The sequence below is a fragment of the Brassica oleracea genome, chromosome C5 (assembly GCF_000695525.1).
Source record: "Brassica oleracea var. oleracea cultivar TO1000 chromosome C5, BOL, whole genome shotgun sequence".
Taxonomy (NCBI): domain Eukaryota; kingdom Viridiplantae; phylum Streptophyta; class Magnoliopsida; order Brassicales; family Brassicaceae; genus Brassica; species Brassica oleracea.
In genome coordinates, this window is record NC_027752.1 from 46,755,282 (window position 1) to 46,772,999 (window position 17,718).

Here is a 17,718-nt window from a genome sequence, read left to right on the forward strand (position 1 = left end):
TTTTTCAGATTTTTTTGTTTGGTTGTCAGCATTCACAATAATTGAAAGAAATTAATTTGATTTTGGCGGTGGCGCTGAATGTCTGCGGCCATTTACAATGTTAGGTAGTTACTATTCAGCATTGATGTGTGTTTCTAGATGAGTTAAAAAGGAGGAGGAGGGAAGGGGGGTGTTTTGGTAATTGAACAGAAGGAAAAAAAGCGAAGAAGCGCTAGATTACATAATTCGAAAACTCCTTTCCCCCGCCTCCTCTTCCTGCTTTGGTAAAAAAGTCACGCCAGAAGCGAAAGAAAGAGATCTAAAATCTCCAGATGGAGAAAATGCCATGGATAGTGTCGTCTCAAGATGTGGATGCTCTCGCTCTCCAATCGTATAGCCGCAAGGAGAAATCTCTAGGCGTTCTCGTCTCCAAGTATTTTTACATCTCTCTCTCTCGATAATTTGTTTCCACCAGATTTGGTTTCTAATGTGTGTACGATCCAGTTTCGTGAGGATATATAATCGAGACGATGTTGATTTGTTTGGCATCGATGAGGCGGCTGCCAAATTAGGTGAGAGGTTCAGAAATCCTCTGGTTGGTAAAATATAGATCTAAAAGCCTTTTATTAGATTCCAAAAACTAAGAACAATTGGATTATTTTCTCAGGAGTTGAACGACGGCGTATATATGATGTGGTTAATATACTGGAGAGCATTGAGGTACACTCTCACTCACTCACTTTCACTCTGTCTTAGGAGCTGAGATTCCCTATGTCTCTCACTCAGGTTGTGTCTAGAAAAGGGAAGAATCTTTACTCTTGGAATGGTTTTCTACACATTCCTCGTTCTCTTCATCAGCTCAAGGTATACTACTTCAAATAACTAGTCAATACTATCTGTTTTCAGGGAGAATGGTTTTTGATCTTTACTTTTTGTTTACAGGAAGAAGGTTTGAGAGAGGGTTTTGGTACCTCTAGTATCTGCAGCAACTCAGACAAGGTATACAAAGCATCTTAATGTTGCAGATTCTGTAATGTTGATCCTATAGGTGATTCTGTAATCATTAACAAGAGTTTCACACACCATTTAGCTTTGCTAAAGGCAAATTCTCTTTCATAGGTTTCACATGACGATGAAAGTGAAGAGTCCTTCAGTTTAACGCCTGATGATCAAGACAACTCCTCCCTCTCTAAATTGGGTATCTCTTCTCTTTCTACTCCTTTTTTCCCTTTTTATGTTGTTGCAATCAATAAATACATCTTCTTTCCTAGCTGATAAAAACCAACATGTCTTGTTATTGCTCTTCACTATTGGCATTTGATAAAATTTTCCTAGAATAAGATTTGTGTTAAAAGAGCTCACTTTATTATTATCTTCTTTTCAGACCACAAGAAGGAGAGTTCTCTCTGGCTACTCTCCCAGAACTTTGTTAAGATGTTTCTTTGCTCTCATGTGAGTTATTTATTCCACTACCCACTTCTCTTCTTTCACACACTTTGTGAAATTGTCTTATAACCCTCTCTGCTGCTTTCGCTTTAGGATGATCTCATCACACTGGATAGTGCTGCCAAAGCCTTGCTGAGCGACTCTCAAGATCCAATGCATATGAGAAGTAAACTCTCTCTTTCCTTATCTTTTCTCATCTCTGGTTATTGCATAAATAGTTGATACTACCATGAACCAACCACCAATATCTGAACATGATCAAACAGCTAAAGTTAGGCGGCTTTACGACATTGCAAATGTGTTATCCTCCATGGAGTTAATCGAGAAGGTAAAGTGTTTTGCTCATTGACCAAATACATTTTACCCTGCAATTTCTAATTTCCAGTGTTTCATCTTTGACTCCTTCTCTTTTGTTGCTTTGACCACAGACTCATATACCAGGAACTAGGAAACCAGCTTATAAGTGGTTGGGGTCCAAAAGCTTAACCGAAAAAGGATCAAGCTTGTTTAACTCCCCCAATGAATCGAAGAAGCGGGTCTTTGGAACAGAGATCACCAACTTGAGTACAAAGAGAAACAAAACAGATTGTTCATCAAACTACGTACAAAACGGATATAAGAAACATGACGAGGAGGAAAAGAAACCAGCTGCAAAGAGCTATGTGTTTGGCCCATTCTCACCAACAGCTGCATCTAAGAAGAACAACATCAACAATGCTGGAACCAGTAATAGTGGAAGGCTGCAAGATCTCGAGGCCCTTTCTTCTGCATACAAACCTCAGTATTGCAATCAAGGTAACAACCACAGTTAGAGAAGCATGTTAAAAAAATAATAATCCTGCATTCTTGATTCCGTTATATTTAATTGTTGTGGTTAAAACAGATGTAACTGGTCTTCTTGGGCATTACACGGAGGCATGGAACAAATGGTTTGCAGAGCTTGATCGCAAATAAAACATTACTGTGCGGCCCCCAAAGGTAGATTGTTTTCACTGGGTACATGATGAGAGCACATAAACTCACAGAACATCATAGTTTTCTAGTCTTTCCTTAATCAAGAATCAACGTATTGTTGTTATTTGTTAATAAAAGTCACCCAACAAAAAATAATCCATGTAATTTTTTTGCCCCAGTGACTTTGTCTAGTGGACTAGTAGCTCCGTCCATCCATCTAGATTCGAATTCGTACTCTCCTGAACTTACTATAAATGTTTATTCCTATATTTGGTTTGGCATCATTAGATTTTTTCAGGTTCTACAAAGCATTTATTTATGTTTTTCTTTGACTTTGCACCTTCTGTCACAAGTAAACTATGCAAAAAGGATCGTCTAATGATAGCACATTTGACTGTGAATCTCTTAATATTCAAATGTTTCATAGGTCAAAACTTTCATGACTCGTACAGATGTTTCGATGCGTTAGATTGCTCGGATACTGATCTAAGCTCAAGCTTCAAGATGCCCCCCATTAAGAAAACAAATATTTGTTCAATTTATAGTTTCTTCGAAGCTGAAGATAATGTCTCCACATTAATATTGTTTCTGTTTTATTAAAACGCGACTGTACTAACATACAAAAGTGAACCTCAAATTTCCTAGACGATTAACAGTAGTATATAGTAGGCATTATTAACTTATGAGAAATATATGAATTGTACTATTGATACGATGAGAGTTACATAGCTTTATATAGTATAGCTATATATGAATCAAATAATAAATGAGAGGATCATACAATTACTAAGGATAATATATGATGGAGTGATTATTGTGATTGAGTAAATCATGAGTTATGACTGATACTCTTTCTTTGATAGGCATTATATAAGAATGATTTTTTTTTCTTTTGAAGAATGCTTTTCTTTTGAATAAAAATGGAGGATATATATTTTTTTGAAACATGATATCTAATTTATTCATTTCTACTTTTTTTTTTTTTTGAAACATGATATCTACATAGAATGATTTTTTTATTTCATTTCTACTTAGAATGATATCTACATAGAATGATATTCATTTCTACTTTCTTCCTACACTATGATATCTACATAGAATGATTTTTTTTGAAACATGATATGATATCTACTTTATTCATTTCTTAAGTTGGTTGAATTTTATTTCTTCAAAGATGGGATAATATATTATAATATTTGGTCAAACAAAAGTATTTCAAACTTTCCAAGACGGTCAAACTTTCTTCACCACGCAACACTCTAATACAAATTATTTTTCCTATTTATTCACCGTAACGAAGATCTCAACTCCACACACAATCCAACCATTTCAAACAATTTTTTGTTTTTGTTTTCTGAAGAATCTTTTTTTTTTTTTAAATGATGAAACTAAAGCAAACCAACGTAATGTTTATGGTGTTAGCCCTAGTCTCGGCATTGGTTTTCCTACAATCACAAGCTGGTAATTATTGTTCGCTGGAAAATATAAATAGCATACCAGGATGTTTCGATGCGTTGAAATTAGCAACAGGCAAAGATATCAGTAAGCTAACAAGAGCTTGTTGCAGAGCAGTCTTTTCAGTAAGCTCTGATACTTGCTACTTGCTTCTCTTTCCTGGCAAAGCTTACCCTATTAAGATATTCAGAGACATTTGTCTTAATGTTAATTATGTTTCTGCTGCTTCACCTTTCTAATGTTTTATGTATCTATTAATGATAATAATATAATTAAAATGAATCGAACTTTCCTTTTCTATTTTCTCATTCATATTTTATATCACTAATTGATACACAAATACATACTAATATACTATCCTTGATAGTATCCACATAACTGATACACAAATCAATTTCTTTAGTCACAAACCTTCTTCGCACATCTCTGTAAGTCATATCCCTTATATAATAAAGCACAAGTCATTTTGGCAATTAGATTTTGACACATGGAAAAATATTTCAATTTTTTTTAAAAGAAAATCAGTTAAGCAAGATAAGTGATAACGTATAACAATTTTTCAAACACAATCTACAACCCACGATCCTTTTCTTTTTCCACTATCTTTTGCTTTTCTATATTTTTCTATATTTTTAGATTGGATAAACAAAGAAAGAAATTAATAATCAAGTCTCCTTGGCCTTTCTATCAAGTATTAACCAAAAGCATCTTCAAGTCTCCTCAAGGAAACGCTTGATCTGCCCCTGACTTGTTTGTATCATAACTACTATATAAAATGGACTATTTTAAGAGTTTCTACTATATAAAAGGTGCTACATGGGCAAAAATATTCCCCACCAATCATTTTGTCATGTCACTACGGGCTGGATCTCAAACCAATTTGAAGTTCCGGCCCAACCTTGCCCCGTTCCTGCCCAACCTTAATTCTCCTACTACCTCATTCCCGTAACCCTAATCCTCCACTCTACCAAAAGGCCATCGCTTTCCCAAGAAGGATGTATCGATCGTAAGACATGGAAGCGGCTCCGACTCCCTTAGTTTTTCACCCTATATAAACTCCTACTCATATTCTCTGCTCAACGCAAAATCACATAAATCCATAAAAGCACATCCGGTGTGCTGGCTATCAAAGCAGCCAATCTCTTCATCTTCTTCTTTACTTTCTCTTCAAAGATATTTTCTGGTATGAGATAGTTGATATCATGTTTAATCCACGGACTGGAGGGATCGGATCGGAGTGAGTAGAATCAGAAATATGCATGCGTCTACGGTGTCAGTGTCTCAAGCTGGAGTTGGCTCTTCTTCTGTCATCTTGAGCGAGTCGATGTCTCGGTCACTTTTACTGTAGCGACGGCGATCATTTCGATGGCGATTAGAGTCTGAAAAAACTGATGACATGTCTGAGGATGACGGAAAGGAAGTAGACGGTAAAGCGGCCATTGTTTCAGAGGACACTTAGATCGTGAGGGTTCTTGCTCAAATATTGTCTCTGATACAATATCTAACTTTTTCAGGTTTGTGCAGGAATATTACATACATACCGATGGATCTTCAGTCAAATAATGTCTTAAAAGCAGCTACTCAAATAAGTCTCTGAGGTAAGCATTGTTTTATTTGCTAGAAGAAGAGTTGTCAGAATGTTGTGTCCTACACACTGAAACTTTAGAGTGTGTCTACCCCTTGGACTTAATAGTCTCATGTGTACAGTCAATTCAGTCGGTGGTGAAGGGTGTATGTATTAACCAAAAAAGTTGTACTTGAACAGAACTGGAAGTAAGTTAAGACTTAAGAATGTACTGTTAATTAATTGTCATGCACCCTCTTTATTTTTTGCAGTCTCTGAGACCAGAAGAAACTTAAAGCGGAGCCAGGCTATTGAAGCACATCCTGCTTCATTTTCTCAGTCTAAGGTAAAGTATGTTGTTCCTTTGTGAATTCATTTCAAGTCTAATATTTAAATGCAGTATGAAAAAAACAATATTAATGATATGTACCTAGGAATGTGAATCCTTCAATTCTTATATTCTTTGAAATCAAGAGTTTCAATGCTGGACATATAACAGCAGAGTCATTTAGCTTGGTGCACAAACAGGTTAGATTTCTCCACTGCTTGATATTTTCATGGTTATTTTGCATCATTCGCTACATTTGTAGGAAATAGTTTTTTTTTGCAGGAAAACCATCAGTTTCAAAGAGGCAGGCAGATCCCTTTTTCCCAAATGCATGTTTGAAGTTGCATTACAAGTTAATTTAACTTTCGTAGTTTCTGGTGAAAAATCATAGCACATTTTTCTCCACAGGTCTCTCACAATTTCACTTGGTATATGTCATCACTAAGCTTGGCATGTTATTTGTATACAATTTAGAGACTGCTTCTGCTAATCTACAGAAATCTGATAAGCCACACCCAATTTTCTTGGACTTTTGAAGCTTTTTGAATTGGAGGGTTTTATGCCAGTTGGACAAGTTCTTTTGGCTAAAAATCTACAGTAATACCTTTTATTAGTGGTCCAGTGTGCATAACCTTATTTTTCAGTTTTTCACAGTAGAACTATCTATTTCAACTTGCCATGTGAAGAACACTATGCTATTGTATAACAGTTGAACAATTTCGAAAATCTGATTTGTTTCCTTGGTTCAGATGAGTGGACCTGTTCTCTTGCTGAAATATTTATAGTTAACGAACAAAACCCGGTCTTAAATTTTCTGTTCTAGAAACTTTTTGCAAAATAAATTGTAGCTTTCGTTTCTATAATTGACGTGGTTTTTAATCTCTCTAATTTTTTAAAATGGAGCAAGATTTTTCGTAGGTGTTTCTTTTTTGCTGCAGTGTATGTAACAAAATGGAAAGAGTTCTTTCCCCAAAGAAAATTAGAATTCAGCTCAAAAGTTGTAATGTATGTGCATCAGCAGAAGTGCTTCAAAGTTCAAATGTATCTCGCATAGAAACAACAGGTCTGTAAGACATTTTGACCTCAGGTGATGATGATGATAGGTGGTAGGTGGTTTCAGTGGCAATGATAATGAGGATAAGTGGCAGGTGGTGATGGTACAGTTGGTTTGTTTCTTGGTTGTCTCGATGAGAGACACAAAGAATGACATGAAGCTTTTGATATACACAACTTTGCTATGTAATCTTTAAAAATTCTTATATCCAAATTATAATAAAAATATATGTTTTATACATGGATAATAACTTGATCATAAAATAAGAAAACATGATGTACAACAAAAAATAAGCAAACATAGAAAAAATATAACAGTAACAAACTTTTATATTGTGTATCTAATTAAAGATGTTTACTCTATTACATTGAGTCATTTATTTCTTCTTTCACAATGTCTAAATAAAAAAAAAGAAGTATAATAAAAAAAAATTAAAGTACCAATTTATTCAAAAGTAAATGTATAAGAGTACAAAAATCAATTATGATTTGTGTAAATTAAAAGTATATACATGACCGTTTGCAGTTTTGGTGTGTATAATTATTTGATTGATGATATATTATTTGATTGTTTTGGGCTGGAATATAAACCTAACATATTGTTATGTTCCATTTAGTTATGTAACTATATATGATTTACTATGTGAAAACAGAAAATGAGATATTTGGTTAGATAGGAATTATATATTTTCATTCAATACCTCCGCCGCTGAAAAGATTAATTGATTTTTTTTAATTTATAGATTATTAATGGTTACTCTACATTTAATTTATTTGGTTAAATTACATTTGGTTCACTCTAACTCATTCGAAGCAAACTATTTGCTATAATAGGGTATGAAACTAAAGCAAAATTCTGCTAGAAATATAATATTTTATTAATTTATAACACTATTTATAAAAAGTATTTTCAAATAGCATGAACAACATTTCCAACTAATAATTAATTATAAAAAAAATCAACAAATGCCAAAATAATTTACAAAACATAATTAGTAAAACACTAAAAATTAAAGAAAATTTCATTTTAAATCGAATATCTTATATAAACAGAAAACATACATTACAAAACATCATTTGTTGTTACACAATATATACTAATTATTATTGATGATATTATTGAAACTTTACTTTAAAATATAATTATTTATAATTTTATCACATTACATCTGATTTTCAATTGATTTAGCTTGAAGATGAGTGTTTTATTATCGTAAAAAATTAGTTATTGTAATAATTTAAAAATCTGATATTCTTAGAAATAAAAAAATATTAGTTATTCTTACTTTATATTTTCTTCAACTATATCAAATAGCAATAGAAATAAAATAGAAAAAATAAAAGTCATTATGTTTTTCATTTAATACTTTTGTATCTAACAAACAAAATTGAGCGGTCTTTTCAAGTCAAACCAACCAAATTTAATAAAATTTTCAGCTTTCGAATAAAAACATATTGTATTTATTATAAACTAAACTTTCAATATTTTATAAAATTAAAATATACTTTAGTAGAAAATAGTTTTAGTGTATTTTAGTATAAAATAGTTATAGTGTAAATTTACCCGCCCGTAGGACGGACCAAACCCTAGTTGATATAATGAGAGTTACGTAGCTCTATATAGTACAGCTATATGAAGCAAATAATAAATAAGAGCATCATACAAATATTAAGGAGAATATACGATGGAGTGATTATTGTAATTGAGTAAATCAAGTATATATGAGTTATGACTGATATTCTTTCTTTGATAGGCATTATATAGTCGTTCAAAAAAAAAATAGGCATTATATAAGAATGATTTTGTTTTTTAAAGATTGGCTTTGTTTTGAATAAAAATGGAGATATGATATCTAATTTATTCATTTCTTAAGTTGGATGATTTTTATTTCTTCAAAGATGGGATAATACTCCATATTTTTCATAATAAGTGTCATTATAATTTTTTTTTCTTGTTACAAAAAAGTGTCACTTTACAATTCAAATGCAAATTATACTTATTTTCACCTGAAAATTAATTGAAATCTCCATTGATTTTATAAATAATGTTATTTATCTCAAATACTGTTGGTCAGTGTATAATTAATAACAACTTATATATATTTCTGTCATTTTTTTAATATATGTGAAAAATGTCAAAGTAACACTTATTTAGAAACGGAATGAGTATATTATAATATTTGGTCAAAAAAACTGTCAAACTTTCCAAAACTGTCAAACTTTCTTCACCACACAACACTCTAATACAAATTATTTTTCCTATTTATTCACCGAAAGAAGATCTCAACTCCACAAACAATCCAACCCTTTCAAACAATTTTTTGTTTTTGTTTCTGAAGAATCTTTTTTGTTTTTGTTTTAAATGATGAAACTAAAGCAAACCAACTTGATGTTTATGGTGTTAGCCCTAGTCTCGGCATTGGTTTTCCTACAATCAGAAGCTGGTAATTATTGTCCGACAGAAAATATAAATAGCATACCAGGATGTTTCGATGCGTTGAAATTAGCATCAGGCAAAGATTACAGAAGGCTAACAAGAGATTGTTGCAGAGCAGTCTTTTCAGTAATCCCTGATACTTGCTTCTTGCTTCTCTTTCCTGGCAAAGCTTACCCTATTAAGATGTTCAGAAACATTTGTCTTAATGTTAATTATGTTTCTGCTGCTTCACCTTTTTAATGTTTTGTGTATATATTTATTAATGATAATAATATATTTATAATGAATCAAACTTTCTTTTTAATATTCTCATTCATATTTTATTTCACTAATTGATACACAAATACATACTATCCTTGATAGTATCCACATAACTGATACACAAATCAATTTCTTTAGTCACAAACCTTCTTCACACATCTCTGTAAGTCATATATATAAGAAAATCAAGGGCACTACGCACACAGCTAATTCTAATCAATACATACTAACGGCGCTAGATTAAGTGGCGAGGATGTTTTGATGCGGTGAGATTAGTGGCGGATAAAGATATCAGATGAGCTACCAAGAGACTGTTACAGGGCAGTGAAAACACTTGCCTCTTGATTTGTTTATCCTTATAAAAGGCTTACACTACTATTATCTTCAAAAACATTTGTGTTAGTTATATATCTTTGGCGTACCCTAATGATATAATTAATCAAAATGGTATCTGTGTGTTTCAATGTATTGTGGTGCTTCGCTGTTGCTTAAAGTCCCATCTCCATCTTGTTTCTCTGGTCTTAAATGGCTATCATGTTTCATGGGCAGACAATGAATCAGGAAACCATATTATCCGATTTTTTTTTGAAACCATATTATCCGATTCAGTTCAGCTATTTTGTATCCAAACTATCGAAATATACCAAGAAATAATCAAAAATATTCATTAGATACAGTTTTGTTTGAGTATTTCTATTAAAACTATCTTATTTTATCTGAAAATACACAAAGTATTGAAAATAACTAATATATTTAATTTATCATTTTAATTTAAATTATTATAAATATAATTATAACTAATATTTTAGATATATATTTACCTTTCGAATAGTTTCAGATGCTAATTCGATTTTCGGTCCGAGTTAAGTTTGGTATCGATTCTTCATATATAGCAATTTAGGACCCATTTGATTATTTATTTCGGGTCCAATTGGGTTTGGAATCCTGATTTCGGGGTCGGTTCTTCCGATCCGGATTTTTTTCCCAGCCACATTAAGCCTCCTAAACAACAGTTATATCCCCCTTAATAGGCCTTTTACTAAAGAAAACCCGTTTTAACATAAAGTTGAGTAGGTTTCTTTTTACATGCATGCTTACTAGAATTGGGCCTTCTGAAAGACCATATAGGACCCCAGTAATCGCTAGGGCTTCCTCGTTAAAACGGACGTCGCCGCTTGCAAGAGACCTTTAAATACGAACCATCCCTCCTCTGTTCATCAAGTACTACTCAATAACGGGTTCTCCGTTCAGTTCTCTTTATTCGTCTTCAGTATGTTTAGTGTTTACTTCGGTTCTTGGTTTGAATTCTCTCTTTTTGTATAAATTGAAAAACAGATCAGATGATGAGCTAATACTGCAACAATATGATCTTCATGATTCTTAGTATTTAAGTCTCTGATGATCTATAAACATTTTTTTTTCTCTCCCTTTTGGCAATAATTGTGTATCTTCTGTTGTTTTCGATATATCTGGATAAGAGAAAGAAGAGAGATATGATGAGCAACTAAATTGGTCCGTGTTTCAGATTAACCGTGACCGAAAACTTTCTTAACCAAACTCTGATCTCTCAAAATCTTTCTTGCGAAATTTATTTAATTTATTTTTTAATTTTTCTTCTATTGATCTTGTATTCTGCGGTGATGATTTTATGAAAAATTCACATGTCAGACTTCAGAGATTCTTAACGAATCAGTGAGAATGAATTCATATTTTCTGAGCAGAAGACGAGTGTTTTTGCTCCATAAGAGCGATTTCAAATGTTGAATTATTTGACCAAAGAATCTTGAGAATAACCAAGTATTAATGAATTGAACATAATTTAAAGTAAAATGATTATGTGGAGAATAACTAAGTATTAAAGAATAGAACATAATTCAAGTTAAAAATACAAATAATGATCAGTCGTGCCCGAAAGCTGGATCCGTCGTTAAAATGATGTATTTTTGCCGTTCATTAAAAATTTGTTGACAGAATAATTATTAATGTCGAATCCAGTCAACCGTAATTCATATTTTACACTGGTAATAAGAAAGCTTACCAAAGGACAATGATCTGATGCAAAGCTGTAATAAAGATATGTAATTCTCTGTCTAAGCGAGTTCTGAAAAGTACAGCTTCGTGTTGTTAGTAAGCGCCAAAAGTACAGCTTCGAGTTCAGTGTTATTCATATTTTACACTGGTAATAAGAAAGCTTACCAAAGGACAATGATCTGATGCAAAGCTGTAATAAAGATATGTAATTCTCTGTCTAAGCGAGTTCTGAAAAGTACAGCTTCGTGTTGTTAGTAAGCGTCAAAGAAACCGTCGTCAAGGAAAAATGATGTCGAGTATATTTGCCAACGTGGCGAAACACCAACCAAAGTTTCTGTTTAGATCCCATTTTGTCTCATAATAAGTTTCTCCTTTTCGTGAAATGGATTGGAGGATGGAGATATTTCGAAAGGCAGCGATTGTGCGGCTCCATAGCCACAACGGAAAGTACCTAACCGCCGACGAAGACCAAGAATCCGTTCATCAAAACCGTCGCGGCACAACTAAAAACACCCGATGGACCGTTGAGATTGTTCCTGGGTCTAATGTCATTCGTCTTCAAAGCTGTTACGGCAAATACCTAACCGCCTCTAATAATCATTTCCTCCTCGGAGCCACCGGTAAAAAGGTATTATTACCAAGGGGTTTTTCTTGTTTCCCCCGCAATTAATTACCTAAAATGTAATTAGGTCTTTTTAAAAGATATCTTGAATGACAAGGCATCCCAATAATTTACCTCAAGTTGCAATACACAATGGAATGTTTATGTTTTGCTGTAATGCAAAACAAAAAGCGCAATGGAAATTTATCCTTTAAATCATTATTAGGTTTTTTGCGTGTGATTTGATAATAACTTGTGAAACAAGGTACTTCAAACCTTACGGGCAAAGTTGGATTCGTCGGCAGAGTGGGAACCAATATCGGACAATGGCAAACACGTACGGTTCAAGAGTCGTTATGGACAATATCTAAGAGCTAACAAAGGTTTACCGCCTTGGAGAAACTCTATCACACACGATATCCCTAGCCGTACAGTCACACAAGATTGGGTCCTGTGGAGTGTTGATGTTCTCCAAGTTCGAGTTATCAACGATGATGCTGAATCTACCCATAGTTCTTCCTCATTTTCACGGGTCGCGGTACTAATACATAGATACCAACTCTAGTAGTACATTTTCAGATGGTTATATTGTTGATGTTATATAATACTTGATCACCAGTCAGGTGATTCATTTACTGTGAGCTTACCACCAAAATCCGAAGGAAGACTGATATATTACGAGATCAGAGATGATTGTGGGAACATAAATAACGACGAAGTGGGAGAAAAATCATTGATATTCCATGGAAGCGAGTTGACAGAATTGAAGAAGAAACTAGAGGAAGAAACAGGGATCCAAGATCTTATTGTTTGCTCTAGAAACCCTTTGCATGATGCGAAGCTTTGTCCTCTTCAGTTGCATCTCCCTCCCAATAACGCAACAATGCACGTCATCATCGTTCCTCCTTCACTCGGTACTATACTTCTCCTTTGATTACTCTAAGTTTTTCTAATATGTTTTTTTTTGAACAAATCAAATATATTTTTAAGACTTATATATATATATATATATTTAATTAGATCTTAGCTAGCTAGCTAATATTTTAAGTTTTATTTTGCCATATGAGAACAATATTTATAAGAAAGTATATGATACATTTGAGACATGAGTGGCCAAAGTTCTTGTTTTCCAAATTTTTGTTTCGAATCTAAAAATGAAAGTTTACTACACGACATACTTTTTCCTTAAAAGTCTCGTTACGTCTCGTAACATGACAAATGTGCATCACCCTAGTTTAATTAGTTTCTTTATATCTAATTTTGTCATCGATTTTTGTTTTTTGTTTTCCTTTTTGTCTTGCAGATGTTGACAAACGATAAGAGTATAATATATGTGAAACAACCAACTTGGAGGAGAATAAACTAAAAGAGTTATTATTGCATGTTGTTTCTTTACTAATAAACAATGTGAAATAAGAGCTTCAGAAATCCAAAACCTTTTGTTAATCCAAAAACAAAACCTCAATACGTATTCCTTCATATGTATTCATTTGTATTACTGTATTAGATACATAGAATAGAAGTATATACTTTCTCTTCCGTTCGACTAAATTTTGTTAATGATTTTGTTATTATTGTACAGGTTTCAGCTTTCTTTTTCTCCCAAAGCTCCCTATTAAATAAACTTAAGTGTAGCTATTTCGATTCTCCAAGATGATTGTAAATTCTTATTTTTGGGTATATGTATTTGTGAAAGTGACTCTTGCAGATGAGTAGTTTGCATTAGGATAGTATAATAACATGAAACATAAACGAGTCACCCGTGACGTACTCTAGAACTTGATAACATTCTCTCCTTTGTGATTGTTAAATGTGAATAATCATTAACAATATTTACGCAGTTGTGAGTTTTTATTAGGTCAACAATGTTTTATAGTCTATGACTTGTTAGAGTAGTTGGAAATAAAATACTAATTATTGGCCGATCAGAGAATAAAAAGTTTATCATTTAAGAGTAAAGCTAAATTTATACGTAATGTACTAGTGTTAATCAAATCTCATTTTTCTCCTTTGTTTCTCACTGGGTTAGCTTCACTTAAATCGAAAAAGAGAAAATGAAAAGCAATATGATTTATTAGGAGCTTCTTTTTCCTTCCAAAGAAGCACAGAACATCCAAATAATATATAGACATCTCTCTTAAATGTCTACAGATTTTTCTTCTTTTTTTTTTGTTGGCAAAATGTCAAGAGATTAGACTATTAAATGGATTGACCAAAAAAGAAGTGTGAATCCGAATACAAAATTTGAATAGGTCAAGTAAGTGGATAGTTTAATTGTAAATTGTTGAATGACTTATTCAAGAATAATAAAAGTATTAGTTATCACAATACAAAAAAAAAAATACTTCTGGTTTGATTATAAAATTATGAAGTGAAGGAGTTATGATTATAGTAATTGTCCTTGAATAGTTTTTTAAATAAAAAATATAAATATTACGGGAGGGGGGGATACGAAAAAAGCGTTTTGTAACTGTTGAGGAGTTAACAAACAAACACATGCCAAATCGCTCTTTCTCTCTATCTCTCTTGCCCGTTCTTTCTCTCTCTCTCATCTCTCTGCAGACATCAATTCCCCTTTTTTGACTAAAATTCTCTCTCTCTCTCTCTCTCTATCTGCTTTTTAATCCATTTTTCAAAGTGATTCTCTGATTCTTCTTCTTCTCTCTTCACCAAAAAAAATCTCTCCTTTCTTCTTCCTCCTCAGCTTGGAACTCTCTAATCTCATTTGGATTTTGAAAGGGTTTTTCTTTTCTTTTGTTTCCTTTCTCTCTCTCTCTCTCTCTCTCTCTCTCGTGCTCTGGTCAAGTTCTGTTCTTTTTCCTGCGGATGAGTTTAGATTCCGTCAAAGTAATGGAGAAATCGAACAAATCCAACGAGAGCGAGAAGAAGAAGAAGAGGAAGAAGCAGAAGAAGAACAATGTCAGGAACAGCGAAGGCGAAGGCGAAGAAGCAAATGGGTGCTGGGTCAAATTTAGGGTTATGGTTTGTGGCCTACCTTCAACAACAGACGTTGATAATAGCTCATCTCCCACTCTCTCTACAACCACTCGTATGCCTATGCCTCCCTTCTCTCCAATTTCCAGCTCCACATATCACTTTCATTTGCCTTTGAGCTAATAAAAACCTTTCCTTTTTCTGATGAAATCTTCTTAACTTTTTTTCTGAATTTTCTAAAAAAAAAAAGACTTCATATGTGTCAATGTAGTTGGTTTACCTAACTTTGAGAATCAATTTGCGCTTAACTACTTTCATCCTAATCCATAATCCAATATCATGTCCTTAGTTAGATCCATTATAGTATAGAAGAAACAGTTTTATCCTTTCTTACCAGTTAGTTAGTTAGTAGTGAAATGGGTTTTGTAATGATGTATTTTGTTTTTTTTTTTGGTTTTAACAGTGGGGAGTAAGTCGGTAGCAACTGTGAAATCAAATGAGCAACCAGCTGGCCCTGTTTCTTCTTCTACAACCGCAACTAGCAATGCTGAAAGCTCTTTGTCCACTCCTATGATCAGTGAAGAGCTTAAGATCTATTCCCACCTCAAGCAGTTTTCTTTCCTTGATCTCAAGTTAGCTACTAGAAATTTCAGACCCGAGAGTCTCCTCGGGGAAGGCGGGTTTGGTTGTGTCTTCAAAGGATGGGTCGAGGAGAACGGCACTGCTCCTGTTAAGCCTGGCACTGGCCTTACTGTGGCAGTTAAAACCTTAAATCTTGATGGTCTTCAGGGTCATAAAGAGTGGCTTGTAAGATATCCTTTCTGTTTTCAACTGCTGAAAGCTTAAAACACACAACTACTAAAGGTTTAAGTTTCTGTTTTTGCAGGCTGAGATTAACTATTTGGGTAATCTTCTGCATCCGAATCTTGTTAAACTGGTGGGTTATTGTATCGAAGATGACCAAAGGCTGCTGGTTTATGAGTTTATGCCTCGAGGAAGTTTGGAGAATCACCTCTTCAGAAGTAAGTGTTAAATCAATTCTCAAACCTTCATTATTGTACGTACAGTAAAGCTTTAAATCTTTCTCCTACTTGTGTGTTGGAACTTGGAAGGGTCGTTGCCTCTTCCATGGTCGATTCGGATGAGGATTGCATTAGGTGCTGCCAAGGGTCTCAGTTTCCTCCACGAAGAAGCTCTTAAGCCTGTCATATATCGAGATTTCAAAACCTCCAACATTTTACTAGATTCAGTATGTTTCCTTTCTTACTTTTCCTTTTTTTTCAGCATCTATGTCCTTGCTTGCTTCTAAACGTGTTACCAATATATTCTCAGGACTACAATGCGAAACTATCAGATTTTGGGCTTGCTAAAGATGCTCCTGATGAAGGCAAAACGCATGTCTCTACTCGAGTCATGGGCACTTATGGTTACGCTGCTCCTGAGTATGTTATGACTGGTTAGTCTTCCATTCACCCTCTCCTCTCATTATATATCCTTTCTCTATTAGCAGCATTGATATGATTGTATACTACTACTGCTTATAGGTCACTTGACATCGATGAGCGATGTGTATAGTTTCGGTGTGGTTCTACTCGAAATGCTGACTGGTAGAAGATCCATGGACAAAAACCGACCAAGCGGTGAGCAAAACCTCGTTGAATGGGCTAGACCGCATCTCCTCGACAGAAGAAGATTCTACCGGCTACTTGATCCGAGGCTGGAGGGCCATTTCTCCATCAAAGGAGCTCAGAAAGTGACTCAGCTTGCGGCCCAATGCCTTAGCCGTGACTCCAAGATCAGACCCAAAATGAGTGAAGTGGTTGAAGTCCTTAAGCCACTCCCGCTTCTCAAAGACATGGCTAGCTCTTCCTACTACTTCCAGACAATGCAAGCCGAGCGGTTGAAAGCTGGGTCTGGGTCTGGTCGTGGGTTGGGGTTGAGAAACGGACAACCTGTGCTTAGGACACTGTCTAGTCCTCATGGCCAAGCTGGTTCTTCACCTTATCGTCATCAGATTCCGTCTCCTAAGCCCAAAGGTGCAACTACTTAGCTGTATCTCATTTCCTTTAGAGGCTCTTTCTTGTGAAGCAAGGAAACTGTCTGTTTTTAACCAATATTCTTAACCGATTTAGAGAAAGGCAAATTATGGTGTATAAGACTGATCTGAAAGAAGATCCAACGTTGTTGATTTACCCTTTGTAACCGCCTGTTTCTTCTTATATTGTACTCTTCGACTTGTCTTAGTGTTTATCTGTTAGTCGCATAATATTGTCTCATTCATTCACTACTAGTCGTTTTCGCAATTTCTCAGTTGCTTGACCGAGCCAGTACGCAACCAAACCTAACCTAACCTTTGATATAAATGTGGATGCCGTTTTAGCTTATAATATGTTTGAATATTTTCCTCTTTTTGATATTTTTGGACTTATCCACTTGCTGCTTTTAACATGTCACAATGACTGCATCATCTCTTTCAAAATTTCATCGTCACCCCACCTATATAACTGCATTTGAGAGCTATTAGGGGAAATGTTATCAATGGCCCCCGTAAGTTCTTTTCACACTTCACTGTCGCTTCACCAGCACTCAACCATATAAAACTATCAACAAAGGGGGGTACTGGAAAGTGTTGGGGTTGAAATTTCGCTTTTACTAGAGTTTTGAATCTTTTCCTC

General features: G+C 34.2%; 4 protein-coding genes across 4 annotated transcripts; all 4 read left to right on the plus strand.

Annotated features, from left to right (window-relative positions):
* The first annotated feature begins 178 nt into the window (after positions 1–178).
* Positions 179–2,615, plus strand: LOC106296015 (E2F transcription factor-like E2FF). Its single transcript, XM_013732056.1, has 11 exons — positions 179–412; positions 484–551; positions 647–699; positions 766–843; positions 922–978; positions 1,099–1,177; positions 1,364–1,431; positions 1,519–1,591; positions 1,692–1,753; positions 1,854–2,220; positions 2,309–2,615. The coding sequence occupies exons 1-11, from the start codon at positions 312–314 to the stop codon at positions 2,377–2,379; spliced, it is 1,077 nt and encodes a 358-aa protein (XP_013587510.1). The 5' UTR covers positions 179–311; the 3' UTR covers positions 2,380–2,615.
* Positions 2,616–3,689: 1,074 nt separating this feature from the next.
* On the plus strand, positions 3,690–4,080 carry LOC106294285. Its single transcript, XM_013729847.1, has one exon. The coding sequence runs from the start codon at positions 3,759–3,761 to the stop codon at positions 4,071–4,073; it is 315 nt and encodes a 104-aa protein (XP_013585301.1). The 5' UTR covers positions 3,690–3,758; the 3' UTR covers positions 4,074–4,080.
* A 7,822-nt stretch (positions 4,081–11,902) lies between these two features.
* LOC106296189 lies at positions 11,903–13,453 on the plus strand. The gene is made up of 4 exons (XM_013732265.1): positions 11,903–12,136; positions 12,375–12,647; positions 12,729–13,023; positions 13,413–13,453. The coding sequence occupies exons 1-4, from the start codon at positions 11,903–11,905 to the stop codon at positions 13,427–13,429; spliced, it is 819 nt and encodes a 272-aa protein (XP_013587719.1). The 3' UTR covers positions 13,430–13,453.
* Positions 13,454–14,609: 1,156 nt separating this feature from the next.
* LOC106296188 (receptor-like serine/threonine-protein kinase At3g01300) lies at positions 14,610–17,327 on the plus strand. The gene is made up of 6 exons (XM_013732264.1): positions 14,610–15,158; positions 15,507–15,850; positions 15,930–16,065; positions 16,156–16,292; positions 16,376–16,499; positions 16,588–17,327. The coding sequence occupies exons 1-6, from the start codon at positions 14,936–14,938 to the stop codon at positions 17,091–17,093; spliced, it is 1,470 nt and encodes a 489-aa protein (XP_013587718.1). The 5' UTR covers positions 14,610–14,935; the 3' UTR covers positions 17,094–17,327.
* Positions 17,328–17,718: the final 391 nt, after the last annotated feature.

What these genes read in the sequence shown, in the direction of transcription:
- LOC106296015 (XM_013732056.1), top strand. Translation starts at nt 312, where the DNA reads ATGGAGAAAATGCCATGGATAGTGTCGTCTCAAGATGTGGATGCTCTC. An exon ending in ATATACTGGAGAGCATTGAG is followed by an intron (nt 700 to 765) that starts GTACACTCTCAC and finishes TCTCTCACTCAG; the next exon opens with GTTGTGTCTAGAAAAGGGAA. An exon ending in CCATGGAGTTAATCGAGAAG is followed by an intron (nt 1,754 to 1,853) that starts GTAAAGTGTTTT and finishes CTTTGACCACAG; the next exon opens with ACTCATATACCAGGAACTAG.
- LOC106294285 (XM_013729847.1), top strand. Translation starts at nt 3,759, where the DNA reads ATGATGAAACTAAAGCAAACCAACGTAATGTTTATGGTGTTAGCCCTA.
- LOC106296189 (XM_013732265.1), top strand. Translation starts at nt 11,903, where the DNA reads ATGGAGATATTTCGAAAGGCAGCGATTGTGCGGCTCCATAGCCACAAC. An exon ending in TCGGAGCCACCGGTAAAAAG is followed by an intron (nt 12,137 to 12,374) that starts GTATTATTACCA and finishes TTGTGAAACAAG; the next exon opens with GTACTTCAAACCTTACGGGC. An exon ending in CCTCATTTTCACGGGTCGCG is followed by an intron (nt 12,648 to 12,728) that starts GTACTAATACAT and finishes CTTGATCACCAG; the next exon opens with TCAGGTGATTCATTTACTGT.
- LOC106296188 (XM_013732264.1), top strand. Translation starts at nt 14,936, where the DNA reads ATGAGTTTAGATTCCGTCAAAGTAATGGAGAAATCGAACAAATCCAAC. An exon ending in GGAGAATCACCTCTTCAGAA is followed by an intron (nt 16,066 to 16,155) that starts GTAAGTGTTAAA and finishes GGAACTTGGAAG; the next exon opens with GGTCGTTGCCTCTTCCATGG. An exon ending in CCAACATTTTACTAGATTCA is followed by an intron (nt 16,293 to 16,375) that starts GTATGTTTCCTT and finishes ATATATTCTCAG; the next exon opens with GACTACAATGCGAAACTATC.